At 35.4% G+C, this 17,895-nt stretch overlaps 2 protein-coding genes and 2 pseudogenes across 5 annotated transcripts in view; 1 reads left to right on the top strand and 3 right to left on the bottom strand.

The window, feature by feature from the left end:
* Positions 1-338: 338 nt before the first annotated feature.
* Positions 339-1,581, bottom strand: LOC306868815 (parvalbumin beta-like; annotated as a pseudogene). Its single transcript has 5 exons — positions 1,425-1,581; positions 911-977; positions 691-823; positions 470-579; positions 339-364 (listed from the first exon to the last, which is right to left on the bottom strand). The product of its transcript is annotated as a parvalbumin beta-like (transcript).
* Positions 1,582-3,155: 1,574 nt separating this feature from the next.
* On the bottom strand, positions 3,156-6,686 carry LOC306868816 (parvalbumin beta-like; annotated as a pseudogene). Its single transcript has 5 exons — positions 6,589-6,686; positions 6,135-6,214; positions 4,908-5,040; positions 4,723-4,832; positions 3,156-3,181 (listed from the first exon to the last, which is right to left on the bottom strand). The product of its transcript is annotated as a parvalbumin beta-like (transcript).
* Positions 6,687-9,620: 2,934 nt separating this feature from the next.
* Positions 9,621-11,305, bottom strand: LOC306868031 (parvalbumin beta-like; the record flags this gene model as incomplete). Its single annotated transcript, XM_079414012.1, has 3 exons — positions 9,621-9,867; positions 9,974-10,106; positions 11,245-11,305. 3 exons carry the CDS (start codon positions 11,303-11,305, stop codon positions 9,621-9,623), a joined length of 441 nt encoding a protein of 146 aa, XP_079270138.1.
* A 3,213-nt stretch (positions 11,306-14,518) lies between these two features.
* LOC306867422 (serine/threonine-protein kinase LMTK2-like) overlaps positions 14,519-17,895 on the top strand; it is a 31,868-nt gene continuing 28,491 nt past the window's right edge. The window contains exon 1 of one of the 2 annotated variants that reach the window (XM_079413066.1): positions 14,519-15,034. In XM_079413066.1, the coding sequence (XP_079269192.1) occupies positions 14,953-15,034 (82 nt within the window). In that variant the 5' untranslated portion in view covers positions 14,519-14,952. The remainder of the gene's footprint in view (positions 15,035-17,895) is intronic. The other variant, XM_079413065.1, reaches the window with a different exon arrangement.

Here is a 17,895-nt window from a genome sequence, read left to right on the forward strand (position 1 = left end):
AACTGGAAATGTGGTTATAAACTTTCTGCATACAGCTGGAGTGAAAAGCAGTTTTGCGAGAAGAAATGAAAAGAAGTCTATATTGAAAAAGAATATTTATTCTTTTCGTATCGTCCGTTCCCGTAAAAGTGCATCAGATTTTACAGTAAGCAAAGTTCATATTTAAGACAGGAGACACAACCGCTACATTCACAGTCATTGTTTTGACAGTGTGCTGCATGGGAGGAAACTTCTCATAAGCATCATGTGTATAAAAATTATTTATAGTAAGATGAAAATGGGAGGTCTTGGGCAAAGTTGTTCCTTCAGAGCAAGAGGTGTTGTTGGTCAGAAGCCATTTATGCCTTAACCAAGGCAGCAAACTCTGTCAGAAAGAAACAAACAATCAGATTTAGTATTGTTAAATATGCATTTTAAAATCCTTGAAGTGCATATTAAGGTGCATTTAGAATATTGACCATCAACTGACCATCAACTCCGATCTTGCCATCACCATCAGAATCTCCTGCCTTCAGGAAAGTCTTGGTCTCGCCGTCAGTCAGTGCCCTGGCATTAGCCTTGAAGTTCTGCAGGAACAGTCTGCAAACGCACAATTCATCAACTTATGAGAACACAGATTTCATTTATGGTGTTTAAAAGCCTAATCAGTCCAGTTTTAGTATATATAAAAAAGAGAACCATTGCTCTTACTTGAGTTCATCCTCCTCAATGAAGCCACTCTTGTCCTGATCAATGATTGCGAAAGCCTTCTTCACATCATCAGCAGACTTGCTGTGCAGACCGACCTTGGCGAAGAAAGCCTTGTGGTTGAAGGAGTCAGCAGCTGTGTGGAAAATACAGGAGCCTGATAAATACGCGCTTTAATAGAGGACGATGTGTTAGAGATCTATCTGCTCGCGGGGTCTCTCACCCTTGCATGCCTCCAGTGCTGCAGTGATGTCAGCGTCGTTCAGGACTCCGGCGAATGCCATCTTTAGCTAAATGGATATCAAAACAGGAAATATTACACACAACTTTCATTGTTTGAGCTCCAAAAGCTCAGATGCATATAGTCCAGTTTGTCTCCTCCATATGGACATTTAAAAGTCATACACTTGTAGTTTACTTAATCCCTATCAATGTTTAATCTAATAACATTTCATTTGTTTCATGCCATCAACCATGCAAATCCCATAAAAACAGCAAAAAGGGAAGCATGTCACATATGAGTTACGAGGATGTTAAATCCCATAGAGTCCGGTGTGTGTGACCAGGAGGTCCTCTTAAAATAAACCAGCAGGCAAAAAGAAATCCCACAGCCGATTCAGATGAAGAGAAAATTTAGGATGCAAGCTTTTCATTTCCATTGACTGCTCCGAAACCAATTCAGGATGTACCAGTCCAGTTTTTTTTTCCTTCAAATTGGGTCCCCAATGCAAACTCACCTCTTTTGTCTTTTGATGCTGAAGGTAGTTTCAGAAGACTCGAGCTGTGAACTGCAGTGATCTCCGGGCCCCTGATCTCCCCCTTATATACCTTCAGCGACTCCAAATATGAATCATAATGTAATAGACACCCTCCAGCCAGGGGGCCAGTTGACATGCGCCCAGCATACACACTGTACTATATTTATCTCCAAAAATGAAGATGCTTAAAAGGTGCGTTTGAAAAAAAAGTCCATCATATACTTGCTTGCTAATAATACACGCTGCTGATAGTGCATGGACATATTCCTGTGGACACTTGCTCACCGGGTTATATGAAGGGAGACATTCGGGACAAAGGGAGATTTCGGTTTGTGCTCTGGGTATGGACTCTTCGGTTGTGTTTGCTTATGTTACTGGTTATATTGTTATCAGTTCCATGTAAAATGCTTCATTTGTTCATTTAGTTATAAAATTGATAGTTCATTTTGCATTGAGATTTTTGTTTGTGCTTGCTGTCTTAGATTTTACAACATTAAAAATGTTGTCCGAAATTGTCCTGGTTTTCTTTTAATGCTGTTTTCTGTTTGGGGAAAGGTTAAAAAAAACTCCATTCTTCATTTCAGTCTGCATTATATGTTCATGACTTAAATTTATGATGTTAAACTTGAACTATACTACTAATATAAAGTTGGTAAATCAATATTTGCTTGAAACTTTTTTTCATTTAACTAATCAAAAAGGAGAAGATTAAGCTCTCTTAAGCTATTCTTGTGAATGTACACAGTATATTATTAAGTGTGTTACTATTAATTCACTCCGGACAGTTGCATACAACGTTCAAACAGCAGAGAGCAGCAAAGTTCATCCAGCTCTCTTCTGCTTGTTCTACACCGTCGAAAGCTGAAATGTTTCACTAATGCTTAACTTAAAGTTGTTTTATATTAGACACATTCTCTTTTTGTCGTTTCTAAATAGCCTAAAATGTCCGGGTTTGTTGACCTGTTGTTTTCATATTTTTTGATGGAAATGACTGAAAAGCAGTTTGACCAATAGCGTGCAGGTACTGTACATAAGCGACCAATCGTGTGCAGGAAGGCGGGATCTATAGAGATCTACAGACTGGGGTCACCAGTTTGATTCATCATTATGGTTAACAGCAAATTATTGCAAGAGCATTGCTCTAATCAAGTCGTGCCCATTGCAGGGCGTTTAATGGGTTTTGGAAGACTGAGCTTGGCTGGCGCTTTGTTTAAATGTTCGATGCTACTCTGAGCATTCAAGAACCTGCCATGGACTCTAGTTGGGCATGTGGAAACTATCCTCTGCAAATCCCTTCCAGTGCATCTCAGCAAATCTCCCGGCCTTCCCTCGGCCAGCATTGTGCTAAGAGCGGCCTGCAGGACATGAGTGCATTATCACGAGAGCTGCCCGGGAGGACATCCGGTGACGGCATAAACCCAAAAGATTCAGCTTCAAAGACATGTTACACCAAAACTATGTTTATTCCTTGTTTTTCACTCTTCCCCAGAAGTGCATTCAAGATTGTACATGTGCACAAACCAATGGGCTTGAAATATAACATCCAACTAACACAAACAGTACCCTCATCCAGACACTGTACTCAAAACTGAGTCAACTGTCCAAAGTCAGTCATAAATAAGATCATATAAAAAAGTTCGGCTGAGAAAGGTGTGGGCTGTCGTGAGTTCTGGCTCCTTGCTATTGGAAGGGTCTTGGTCAGATGAAAATTTAAGCCTTTACAAGAGCAGCAAACTCTGTGAGATGAGACAGAGATAAGACTAGCGTTAGGCAGTTCTGCAAATATCACCAATTTCATTTCCAAATATCATCAGGGGACTGTTAGTGTTGGTAAACTGCACTACTGCTCGTCATCCTACACTACAGTGGAGCTTCAGTGGATACTGCCAAGTAAACAGATAGTGACAGTGGCAGAGCTCAATAATAAGAATGGCCTGCTGACCTGAGGCCAGTGTGAGAGAGTTTCTACTCAGTTAATGGCACTGTCACTTGCCCTACATTACGTTTGCTTTTTTAAAATTGTTATTATTGTGAGTATTTTGTCAGCTTGTTAGTTAATTAAAATAATCTAACTGACGATTATCCTCTAACTCTAACTAATATTTGTTGTTAAAATCGCAAGAATGACTTATGGTAGTATCCCTAAGAATGGGTAAAATTTTCCGTATAAGTATATGTGTGGAAAGTGTATAATAATGAATATTATTATGAATAATAAATATAAAATATGCATACAAATAAATGTGTAAATATGAAATATATATATAAAAAAGTAAATATTAAAACATATGTAAAAAATTATATTTACAATTATAAATGTACATTTAAAAAATGTTTCACTTGGTAGAATTCATAAGAAACAAATCTATAAGAATGAGTTGAAAATATTATTGCAAATTTTCTTTGCATAGAAACTGAATAAATACATGTGTGGAAAATGTATAGTAATACATAATTTGTAAAAGTAGCATATGAATGAATGCATATAAGTCAATTTATAAATATTATGAATAATAAACATAAATTATGCATATTAACAAATGTGTAAATATTAAATATATATGTACAAATTTACATATAAAATTGGATTTGTTAATTTTTATTTTCACTTTATTGTTTTTAAAATTGGCACATGAATAAATATATATATATATATTTAAGTAAATATTAAAACGTAAAAATTATATTTACAATTTACATTAAAAAAATGTTTCTCTTGGATGGGTTGAAAATATTATACTATGTATTATTATAAATATTGAAATATATATATATATATATATATATTCATTCAGCATGTATTTCTAGTCACTCTGCCAACATTTATCCTGGTCTTTACACACACATACCTTTACACATATATATATATATATATATATATACATATATATGTGTGTGTAAAGGCCAGGATAAATGTTGGCAGAGTGACTAGAAATCTGAATTATTGGCCTGACAAAACGAGCAGAAATAGTCTTTACTACTGAGCCCTGAGTGATGTTATGTTGTGATATTACGTGGGAAGAAATGCTAAGTGAATAAAAAATACCACAAACTATTTCAGGCCATTTTCCTTCGATTTCCTCTGTCATATACTGTAGGCTTTTCCCAACTTCTAGGGTTTATACCCAAGCTTTCTCACTTGCATCTACAAACCAAAAAAGGCAAGCTCCACTGCCAAGTTTAAAAAGCACTCAAGAGCTTAGACTTCCTTTCCTGACTTCCTTTCTAGATCTCATCTAAGATGTAAATTGGTGTAAAAATGGCATTTTTCATGTACCTTCAGCGCCAATCATGCCATCACCATCACTGTCACCAGCAGACAAGAAGGCCTTGGTCTCTTTGTCGGTCAGAGCCCTGGCACTGGCCTTGAAGTTCTGCAGGAACAGCCTACAGGAAGAGCACAGGCCTGTTATTAACCCTGTTTTACACTGTCCAGTGTCAATGATTTATTAAGAGTCTCACTTCAGCTCCTCCTCCTCAATGAAGCCGCTGTTGTCCTGGTCAATGATGGCGAAAGCCTTCTTGACGTCATCAGCAGACTTGGCGGACAGGCCAACCTTGGCGAAGAAAGCCTTGTGGTTGAAAGAGTCAGCAGCTGCATGTGGAGACAGTATTTCATTTGATCAAAACATGTTGTGATGCTCACGAGAATGGCTGTGTCCAGCACTTTTACACTAAGGCAGATGATACACAGGGCAACTTTTTCAGCCTATAAGAGACAGCTATATAATCCTTTCGATGTACACCAGTCAAAGGTTTGCACACACATATCTTATTATTATTATTTTTCACATTTTAGAATAAAAGTAATCAAAAATGCAGAAATATTATATAGAAGTGTATTGGCCCAAAAAAAACTATGTGGTAGCCTGCAATTGTTACCTTAAAAGTGTTATTTCTACCCGATTTCATCTATGAAATTAGTATATAAATTAATGTAGAAACTAATGTTTTTTGGTTGATTCGGCAACATTTAATAATATTTCTGACTTGGATAAAACCAGTCAATTTAGATGTTAACACTTTAGGTTACCATTTTTTTAAAGTGTTAAAGGAGTCGTGTAATTTAATAATTAGTCTAATTCAGTTATTAAAATGTATTATTTTATTAAAATTATTTACATTATGTTTCGAAATACCCCCAAATATAATATAATATACAAAACTGTCAAAACAACTGTATTAAAGGAGTTCCCATAGATGCTGTCCACTTGTTGACAGTTTTTCTGTCAATATTGTCCTATTCATTTATTAAAAATGTATTATATTTATTAAAATAGAAGTACAGAGAAGACTACAAGATACATTTTAACAATTTAAGCAGAAACCTTTAGATAATGTTTACAAAAAAACCTGAAATATTAGATAATAATATCTTATCATGTCATATCATATCATTGTGAAATGACTTCCTGCTATATCCTGCTATATATAGAAATCATACAATAATTTATACATTTCATTATACCTCTTAAGCATGATCTTTTTTGTTTATTGTTTAGTCTATGTGATATAAGTCAATGTTTGTTCATGTATATCAAATCTTTAGATTTAATTCTAAGTCTAAATCAAATCTTTAGAATGTGCATGAACTGCTGATCTGTTAAGTAGTTGCTAATGACTCCTACATGTCAGTTATTATACAGCATGTACCCAGTTGTGATATGAGAATATCACACGATGTCTTACCCTGGCAGGCAGCAATAGCAGCATCCACATCAGCTGCGACGAGCATAGCAGCAACGGCCATTGTTCTGGTTCTGATTAAGCTGCAAAACAGCAAAATATTGAATAAGAACAACTCACAAAAACGTATTCCTGCATAAGTTCAAACATCTATCTACACAGAGACTCAGATCCATCATCAAGTGCCTGGTTTTCCTCTTACACAGATGCAACAGAAACATTTGCACAGAGCACTAAAGCACTACAGATGCTCTCTACTGATCATCTATATAATTATCCTCAGCGTCAAGCCATTTAGCATCCAAGGTCTCCCATCTTTAGCCTCTCCATCCACAGCAGGATGCTCCTGATGCTCCCCGTTAATACACATACATATTCCACAGTGAGCTGTGATCTTTGAAAGTGTTAATATGTCGATGAGCCTCTGTTGACCAATGCATCCGCAGCATAGACTCACCTTGCGCTTGTCTAAGGCGAGTGAAAAACCAAAGGAGTTAGTCGAGGTGTGACCAAGGCTTCTGGGGGTCCCAGCTTATATACCCTCAACCTCACCATTTACAGGAATTCGAAGTTCAGTAACAGATACTGCATGTGGGTCTACGTTAGGAATAGTGTCGAAAAAATGTGTCCAGTAGTCAAGTTGGGCTATTTTTAACCTCACAAATGATGTTCAGAACCATGTGTGGGACCCTATGGACCATGAGGCCCTCCTCCCTCGGCCAGCTCGGGTTAAGCAGACGTCCGTTCCCACCTTACAGTGGTTTTGATCAAGATGTTTACTTTCATTCTTCTTTAATTTGACATTTCTGGACTAAAGGAGCTGATAAACTCATCAGATATCAGCATGTGTTTGTTTCATTGGGCCGGATCGGGTTTCTCTTCCAGGTTAGAAACTCTGGATGTAGAGCTGTGGCGCAATAAACAGCATCTTGAGGCTGTAAATCATGTCATTGCGTGATAAGAATAATTTGCACCGACATTCTGTGGCTTATTATGAAGAATACTGAAACTTTAGCAGAAGTTTGTGTTCATGTCACAGGCTGGATTAAAGATGGTAGGGGTTTCAGTGTTCATATTGAATTATTGTTCAATTTACATGGCCTACATAAAGAATATTGCGCAATCTGAAATTGAAAGCTTCATAACACCCTTCATATTTATTGTACACACACACACATGTTTGTTTTTGTGAAAAGTGGGGACATCCCATAGGCGTAATGGTTTTTATACTGTACAAACTGTATGTGCTATTGCCCTACACCTAAACTTAGCCCTCATAAGAGACTGTGCATTTCTGCTTTCCCCCCAAAAAACTCACTCTGTATGATTTATAAGCGTTTTGAAAAGTGGGGACATGGGGCAATGTCCTCATAAGTCACCTTGTATTACCTATGTCATACCCATGTCATTATACAAATGTATGTCCTCGTTTGTCACAAAAACGCGCCCACACACACACACACACAAAATGGTGTAGGATCTACTTTTAAACAATTTGTATTCTGGTAAATTTCACAAATAAATGCAAAGAAATGGCAAAGTAACACATTGAAGTAAACAGGAAATTTTGATGTAGACAGACTGAAACACTATTGTTTTGAAAAACGTACTCTAATAATCTTTGTTTTATTTACAACTTTGAAAAATCACCTTTTTACATTATAAAACACAATTGCAATTAATTTTTTTCATAATTGCTCATCTTTTAAATGATTAGAACCATTTGTGTTATTTCTTATTTGCACTGCATGTGGAAAAAGGCGTGGAAACAATTTTCACTCAGAAATTACTACTAATACATTTCACAAATAATTACAAGGAAATGACACGTAAAGCATTGAAATAAACAACCCTGGACACAAAACCAGTCATAAGGGTCAATTTTTCGAAAATGAGATCTGGAATCTGAGGGTGCAAAAAAATTGAAATATTGAGAAAATCACCTTTAAAGTTGTTAGCAATGTATATCACTAATCAAAAATTATGTTTTGAGATATTTACGGTAGGAAATTTACAAAATATATTCATGGAACATGATCTTTACTTAATATCCTAATGATTTTTGGCATAAAACAAAAATCAATAATTTTGACCCATACAATGTATTTTTGGCTGTTGCTACAAATATACCCCAGCGAGACTGGTTTTGTGCTCCAGGGTCACATATAAAGACTGAAATAGTATTTTCTTGTAAAACGTACTCCAATAATATTTGTTAATTTTACAATCTTTTTTTTTTTTTTGCAGTGTATCCTCCTATTTTAAATTAATATTATTTTAATATTATCATTTTATTTTACACAATTGTTTATTTTTATATATGTATTTATGCATGTATGCATGTATTTATTTATTTAGCAATGTTTGCAATGGTTTCTTTTTCCTATATTGATTTGGAAGTGATTTTCCGAATTTAAAATTCTGTTATTATATATCTATTTTACATTCACATTACATTTACATTTATGCATTTAGCAGATGCTTTTATCCAAAGCGATTTACATTTCATTCAAGTTACAGTTTTTACATTTTATCAGCTCTTGCTTTCCCTGGGAATCGAACCCATGACCTTGGCGTTGCTAGCGCCATGCTCTATTTAAGCTACAGGAAAGCCCATTTCCAAGCCCATTTCCAATTTTTATTTTTATTGCTATTGTTATTGTTAGTGTTGTTGTTGTTGTTTTAATGTTGTAATGTATTTCATGTATAAAAGATCACATGAGGCAAAGCTGGATAAAAGAATTCCTGTATTTGGAGATTCAGATTCAGTTTCAGTTTCATATTCTATGATCACTAGTTACAGAAGCAAATTTTGATGTGTTCCCAATTTGCACATTTACTACAAAGACTTGCTAAACATATTTTAATAAGCAACTCACATAATAAGCAATTTCAGATAATGCATGCAAATAAATAAGAGAGAATCATGAAATGAAGTTCAAGTCAGTGAAGAGTTTCATTGCAGCAAGGTGCAGAATTCTGGGGGGGGGGGAGAGGAAGAAAAACAAGTGAAATGCTGTCCAATGCTGTCCTGAATATTTGAGACTGTTCAGATATACTTAAAAATCTCTTAAAATCTCTGTTCACTCTGTAAAGTTACTTCTTCACAAACAAAACTAATAGTATTAAAGGAGTTCCCACATATGCTGGCCACTCTGTTCTTCAATCAATATGGTCCAATTCATATATTTAAAATGATTATTTTTATTAAAATTTATTTAACAAAAAATCTTGTATTGAAGTTTTGAAAAGAAATACAACTTTAATTTAACAATATAAGCAGAAATCTTTAGGTCGTGTGTTAGGCATAATAAAATATAATCTTCTACAATATAACACTTCTTTTTGCTGTACATTCTGTAAATCTCACATACAAAACTAAGCATGACGTGTTAATTTGACTGGGGAGATAGTGAATTCCCATCAGCCAATTCCCAGTCTTTCAAGGTAATCTGTATGTCTGTACGTTTTAAAGGAAGTAGAATTGGTCTAATTCTCATTTGTACAGCTGATTAGTCCCTCAGGCTGAAACAGGAGCCAGACAGTGAAGGAGGAGCCCTGGTTTCTATAGGAGTATGGCTCCCAGGGGCCTATTCTGTAAGGCCTAAGTGCTGATCTGGATTTACCTTCCATGCCAATTTTGCCATCTCCATCACTGTCCCCAGCTGACAGGAGAGAGTTGGTCTCGGCCTCTGTGAGCTCTCTGGCCTTCGGGCAGAAGTTCTGGAGGAAGCGTCTGGGGATACAGTCAAAGAACAGCACGCAACAGTCAGAGAGGGGTGCATGTTGTGCCTTCATCTACATATACTAATAATACAATCCACACATAAAGAGTGCTTTACTTCAGCTCCTCTTTTTCAATGAATCCGCTCCTGTCCTGGTCCAGGGCTTTGAACACCTTCTCCCCATCGGAAGCAGCTTTACCTTTCAGGCCCACGTGTTCAAAGAACGTCTCGTAGTTGAAAGTCCCTGGGGCTGAAAGACAGAAGTATGATAAACAAAATAGAATAATAAATATTTAGACCTAAATTTAAGATTTATGTATTTGAAGTTCATATGAAATTTCCATCCATTTAGAATGGACACAATTTAATAACCCAAATGTGATGCATATTTGTCGGTCATACATGAAATAAGCAGGTTTCATCAGGAAATCTTTTTTTTTTTCAATCTCATATATTTTAACTAATTAAATATTGTTTTCATTGATATTTTATTAAATATGTCCATATTTGATCAATTGTTTTCATAATGAGCATGCTTGAATAAATACATTTAAATGCCTAATTATTTAAATAAAATCTAATAGTTGCAAACAGTTTATAAACTATGCCATGATTTTTTTGGAGTGCAGAAATCTTACCAATTTCTTAACTATTTAATGTATGTGACTGATGTATATGCACCACGCACTTAATTCATGTTAAAACTGTATAAAAATTTCATATGCAACTCAGATAAATAAATCTGAAATTTAGGCCTGTTTTTATTTTATTTTATTTTATTTTTTATTTATATATATATTTATGGGTGTAATAGAATACAACCCATTTGTCTGGTCTGACTTTGGCATATGGACTACTACTAGTAACATTAATGCTAACTCAATATGGTTGTATAATCATTTTTAAGAAACCCCAAGGTACAAAAGCAAAAAAAGGGACATCTCTGTACATGTGATTCAGAAATATATATTAGATATATAGCATTGGTTTGGATACCGTATTGTTGTGTCTTTTGTGATGAATAGTTACAGTAAACATGATTGTGATCTGCTATCTGTGTGGCTGGTGAGTGTGTGTGTTTCTGGATGCTCGGCACAAACACACTGGTATCCTGGTGGCAGCTGCTCCCCAGCCTCTGGCTGCTTGGATACCTGGATCTACCCATCCCCAATGCCCCGGACTCACCAGCCTATGGGAGTCTCCCTGCGAGCGTGTGTGTGTGTGTGCAGCTGTAACTTCATGTTGTTGCTGTTAGTGAGAATAACAAAGCTGTATAACATGAGTAAGCACATATATGAATATGTGCTCTTGTAGATGAGCTTAATTATCAATTGCATGTTCTGATGATTGTGTGTGTGTGTGTGTGTGTGTGTGTGTGTGTGTCACACCTTGACAAGCCTGGATAGCTGCTGCAATGTCATCTTTCTTCAGGTGTCCTGCGAGTGCCATGTTTCTTCACAAAACTAAGTACTACAAATACAAATTGCAATTAGAGATCAGATAAAATACTAAATCCAGTACATGCATTTTTTAAATCGCATCAACTCAAATTTACATAATCACAGTAAAATCTTATAAGATTTTCTGTCAAATTTGAATGTACCAACAAACAACGATAAAAATGCTGCTAACCTCATACGTATGACTTATGGAAATAATGCAAGGATGCAATGCATTGCAATAAAAAAAAATACTTCTGTATTAAAAATTCTGATTTAGACTTCAAAAACAACTTCTTTTTAGCAGTATAGTATACAGTATATCAAGAAGCAGACACTCACCGTTGGACGCGATGTGGAGTGATGTGTGCTCCTCTTCAAGTGTATCTTCAGGAACAATGAAGAAACAGAGACCCTCTCCTGCTGTTCTGGTATCTAAAGTGCAGAGAGAGCGTGAAACCTGCGCCCTTAAACCTAAGGAGGCCACAAAACACCTCCCTCCTCATTAGCTAATCCACGCAGATCATTTCTGATAGCTATTGGTTTGAAAGGATGTGATTTTTGCATATGCTCATGAAGGACTCAGGTGAGCTTGGCTCTGGTTTACCACCGAGACCTGTGATGATGCTGGGAAGGAAATTTCTTCAGGTTTGTGCTGAACTGTAAAAAAAATCACAATCATATATAACAATAAAATATAGAATCAACACAAACACGTTGATGGTGATGAGATGAGGTCGCCTTACTAATATATTCAGGAAATAAATCAGCTAAAAATAAAATAGGAATACTTTAGTAAGCTTTCATTTGTGAAACGTTAGTTAATACATGAACTGCTTAACTTCTGTTAATGTTAATATAAATGATCATGATAATTCATCAATTAATGTTAATAAATACAACTCAATATTCTCAAACATATTAGTAAATGTTGAGATTAATATTAATAAATGTTGATAAATGCCATAGTGTTAATGTTAATTAATGCTGAAACCTTACTGTAAAGTGGTGCACTAATAAAATATTCAAATACTAATATATTTGTTCTTGTGAGGCATTTTACACAATTTTTGCACCATTTTAAATGTTATGATAAAATATTTTACCATCCATTTAATTTCAAAGATTTAATCTGACGATCAGTTAGAAATTGAATATAATGAACTTATTCTCACTATAAATCATCACTATTTGATTTGAATAAAAGCAGTCCCAGTAAAAAATAAATATATTTCAAATATTTAAAATTATTTCATAAAACACATTTATTTCAGTATAGTTCAGATCTGTTAACATATTTACTGATATATCACTTGAGACTTACTGATATAAAAAATGATCATTAAACTTTATTTGGACAATGTACAATGCATTTCTTAATATTAAACCTAAAATGTGTTTTAATGCCACTATTAATGAGGATTGTATGATTTTTGTATTTTGTATGATTTAGTATACTAGTAGCCTGTTGCATGGCAGTTTTATTCAGTACATAAATATGTAAATGTAGTATACTTAACATGAAATAAACACATTTTAGTATATTTATTTTTCACTAGGGATTAACAGTTGAAGCTAGATGAAATGTTTCTTTTTCTTTGTGTAAAGGGCACAGATAAGAACCTTATTATAAAACTGGAGGAACAAAACCATTTTTTTTTTTGTGGAAAAAAGATCAAATAGGTTTCTTTCGATGAAACATTATATTAATATGGTGAGCTACTGTATAAGGTGGTGAGCACTGGGAAAAAGCATTGGGGAGTGGGTTTCTATGGTGATACAGTATGTGTGGATATACGAGCCATAGTGAGAGAGCAAAAATGTCATTTACTTTTGATGTAAAAAGCCATTTTTGTAACATTTAAGCATTACAGGCATTAATACAGCTCAGGTATTATGTAACATCTCCTTTTTATGATTCTGCTGTTATTAAATGAAGCTATTGTGCTGTATGTTTTTGTGGAAAACTTGATACCATTCACAAGTTAACGATGAGTATGATTTTTATTTAATAAAAAAAGTAAGAAATAAATTAATATTTTCATTCAGCAAGGAAGCATTGAATAGACCAAAACTGCACAGTAAAGACATTTAAGGTTACACATTTTTTTTATTTTAAATATCACGATTTCCACAAAATTATAAGCAGCAACATTACTAATAATTAGAGCCATTATTAGTAATTAAATACAAATAATAATTTAGCAGCAATCAGCATATTAGAATGATTTCTGAAGGATCATGTGACACTGAAGACTGGAATAATAATGCTGAAAATACAGCTTTGATCACAGAAATAAATTTCAGTTTTAAATATAATAAAATAGAAATCAATTATCTGAAATTGTAATAATATTTCACAATATACAAGCTTCGTTTTATATTTTTAATCAAATAAAATAAGTTTTGGTGAGCAGAAGAGACTTCTGTGAAAAGCATAAAAACATTATTCCAAACTGGCATAATTATCAACAGTAATTACGGTTTTTACTGTAGTCTTAATCAAATAAATGCAGCCTGGCAAGCATAAGAAACTCCTTTAATAAATAAATAAATAATTACAGGCTATGTGCTTCAAACCACAAATTAATTTCTAACAAAAAAGGTGGCCTTAGCCTCAACAACAAGGCTTTTTACAGCAAATGCCTTATGAAACTGTTACTGAAATACTATTGATTAAATTGGGCCTTCCTTGAATAAAACTAAACTAAACTAAACTAAAATCTTTTGTTTAATTTCAGAGGTTCTCATTATCTTCCTACTGTACATTTCCGTCATCATTTTCATCAATTGACCCCAAAATAAGTGGCAATAAATAAATAAAATTGTTCTGTAGCCTTCTGCAGTGGTTCTCAAACCTCTCCATGAAGTACATTTTGTATGTCTCCCTATATCAAGCACACACTTCAGGTCTTGCAGTCTCCACTGTGCAAGGCTGGGGGTACGTCATGGAGAGGTTTGAGAACCACTGCTGGTCAACAGGATGTGGTGACAGTTTCCTCCTAATGCAGGTGTTGTATTGCTCATCACAGTCAAAACCTTCTCTCTCACACACACACACTCTTTTTTCTCTCTTTAACTCTCTCAGTGACAATCCCTGCCTCCCGATGTGCATACTATCCACCCTATCTGCCCTAATAGTACTGAAATGTACTAATATAGAATTTAGGATGGATAGTATGCACACTGGGACGCAGGCAATGACATCAGTTCTGTCACCGCCACCCGCCCGCGCGCGACGTCACGAAACATGGCGCTCGTGCGGAAAGGAGATGCTGGAGCACTCTGTTTACTGCGCTTTTGATTTTTCCACGAACCCAGAAGTCTTACAATGCTGGGAAAAGACATATCCTCACATTTAATCGTCCGAGAGAGGTAGTAAACGAACGAGCGGTTTAAAACGATGAGACATAATCGCAAATAAGACGCCGGTAGCGGTTAGCATTAGCTTAGCTTCATAAACATCACAGAACTGTCGCGTTAGCTAACGCTCATAACGCGACGTATGATTAATATCACACAACATGAGTCTTTGACACGGCGGATATAACGGTATAGATGTACATAGACATAGATGAGCCAATTCGGGCGTTATTTATTTAGATGTAATAGCTGTTTCTAGGTAGTTTTGGTAGTGGATTAGCTGCAGTGCTGAGGATGGAGGCTCTTCGTGGAGGTGTGTGTTTACTAGGATTTGCCACTCTCTCACAAGCTGCTCCAGTCTCAAATACACTCGCAGGTAAGATGTCCAACATTGTCAGGCATATTATAATGCGCGTTTGCTCATATTTCACTCATGTTGTCCTTTATAAATGTAGTGTGGGGCTGTTATGGCATAGTATTATGGTATTATATATGTACATGACACGCCAAGGGACAGTACACAGTACTACCATGGGACATTTCCAAATACCATGGTAGTCTTTTGTTATGCTGTCAGTAGATGAGTTGACAGCTGACCTCTCTATACACAAACTGCCTTGACACTGAGCAAAACTATCAGCAAATAAGCACTAATTCAACATTACCATTGTTTTGGAACTGGAAATTCATTCATATATTGACTGGTGGTCATGCTTCGATGTTAAATCACTCCTGGTTATGGTCTTATGAGTGCTTTAATGAATCAGTAGTATAATAGACAAATCTCAGACCATTGTGTTGGCCTTCAGGATGATCCAAGTATGTGTCACTGTGAGAGGTTTTGCAAGCAGATGTGGTGAGTAAGCGATACGGTCATCAAACACCTGACATACTCTATATTTATGCATTTTGCATATGCTTTTATCCAAAGCAATTACATTACAGTTTATCACTTCATGCATTCCCTGGGAATCAAACTCATGACACTGCTGTTGTTAGTGCCACACGCTTCTGTTTGAGCTACAGGAACTCTAAACCTTTTTTTGATGTACGGTTTACACTTTTTAGTGGTTTCACCAGGTCAGGGAATAACCTTTTTCATGCTCCCCATGATGCTTCGTGTGAGTTATGGGTGAAACTTTAGTTAAAATATAAACAATTAGATATAATTAAAGCACCAGTGAGAAAACAAACTGGGAAAAAGACATACAAGATGATTTGAGGAGAAAAACAAGAGACTCTTAGTTCATTCCAGTCAATTATTCATGCTCGTTAAATCAGGAGAGAAGACCACAAAAGCAGTTTCTGTTGCCTTCTCCATATTGTTACAGCAAAAAAAGCTGAAAACACAGCTAGCAGACTGAAAAGAGCTCTCGTCACAGATATTCTTGTGATAATGTCACATTAAAATACAGAGTGTTGCATTATTTTCCTGACGAACAAAAATAGAGGAATTTTACAGCTCATTCAGTCAGATAAGGATTTATTTGGAGGCATAACCTTATTGTTTGAGATGATTTCTGTCATTTTGATTGTAAGTTCCCTAAACCGTAAGTGTCACTCATAACTTAAAACGCAATAGACTTGTTCGGACAAAGGTGGGTAGGACTACTTCCTTATAAACAGGTAGCATGACTTACAGTAAGCCAACGTGTAAACCCAAGCATACCAGTCTTATCAGGGTGAATGATTTACTTGGTTAGAAGGTCTTTTAGAAAGATGAGCTAGTAATTACAAGCAGTTTATAATCATGTTTGATGATCACATGAACCATCTACATGTAACGAGTATTATTTTCAAGACCACTTTCTACAAGGCCAGTTGGGCCATTTGTCTCTCAGTAAGCAAATGGTCTGCTTAATTAGTAAGTACTGATGATGATGATGTAGTGAGGGAAGCAGCCAGCGCAATGTGATGACGTCTGAGCTGACTAATAGCTCTGACCCAGATGGCGTCTCCTCACTGCTTTGGTTTTGTTATATGTATTCAGGGTCTTTGAAACAGTCAGCCAGGTGCTGCTGGGGTGTGAATATTTACTCTGACAATGATTTGATTCCATTATGATTCTTTTAAACGATACAGTGCATTAAGAAATCTGAAATTTGGTCTTCATTCTGTCTGATTCTTTTATTTATATAATTTTGGAATGACAGTTATGATTAAATATTTAAAAAATATACACATGAACATTAGATTTTATTATCATATTATCCACCTTATTTTTTAACATGGAAGTGAACATTTTTGTGAATATGCAAGACTTACGATATAGGTAATTATTTGTATTTATTAATATTTAATAACTAGAAGAATAACAAAGTGCAGTAAACAGAACAACTATTTGCTCTACAGAATCTTGTGTTTGATGATACTAATAAATGAATAAGATTACAAATACCAGTTTGCAATATCAAGCATAATTAACTTTTTTGAAACAACTGGAAGTGAATGAGACAGGAAATCATGCACATTCAGGTTACAAATGGCCACACTTGCTGTTACGTAACTAAAACGGACAATCAATTTTTATACTTTTGTAATTAATGCTTTGAATTTTTATTGCCAGATCAATGCATTTATGTATGTTTACATCCCTAGTCACAGTCAGACTGTCTTTCTGTTTTACTCTGCCTTGTTAGCATTTTTTTCCCCTCTGGTCATCTGTGTAGAGTGTGAGTGTGCCGTCTTTCGCTTCTCACCCTCGCTGCATCTTCACATTGTTCCATGCAGATGAGCTAAATGTGGAAGGAATGCTATTGATAGTTGACTTGACTGTGTTTCAGCTTGCTCCTATGACACAATTTTTTGCCTTTTTTTTTGAAACACGCTGTTCCAGTACTTTGTGGGGTGTGGTCAAAAAAAAGAAAAGAAAAAGATTATACCTTACACACAAAATGTGACTTAATCACCATTGTTTATTTTCAGTTGGGCAGTTGCAGAGTCATTATACAATAACACTATGAGCAATCTAGCAGCAGCGCTTAAACCAGTCAGACAATCATTTTAGCAAATGAAAACACCTGTGCACAGCGTTAATCCTTTACAGTGTTGAGTGATTAAAATGGACAGACTAACCCTAGCTTGTATTGGAACAAATAGTTGGCTAGTTAGGATAATGTGCATGAGATGACAGTCATATGTGTTTAACAATATATGAAGTGAAGTGCAACCCATTGATAGTGTAACTAACAGTCAACAAATAAATAGGCTCAATTAGTATAAGCTGAGCTGCTACTG

This window comes from Barbus barbus (assembly GCF_936440315.1).
Source record: "Barbus barbus genome assembly, chromosome: 4".
Classification (NCBI taxonomy): domain Eukaryota; kingdom Metazoa; phylum Chordata; class Actinopteri; order Cypriniformes; family Cyprinidae; genus Barbus; species Barbus barbus.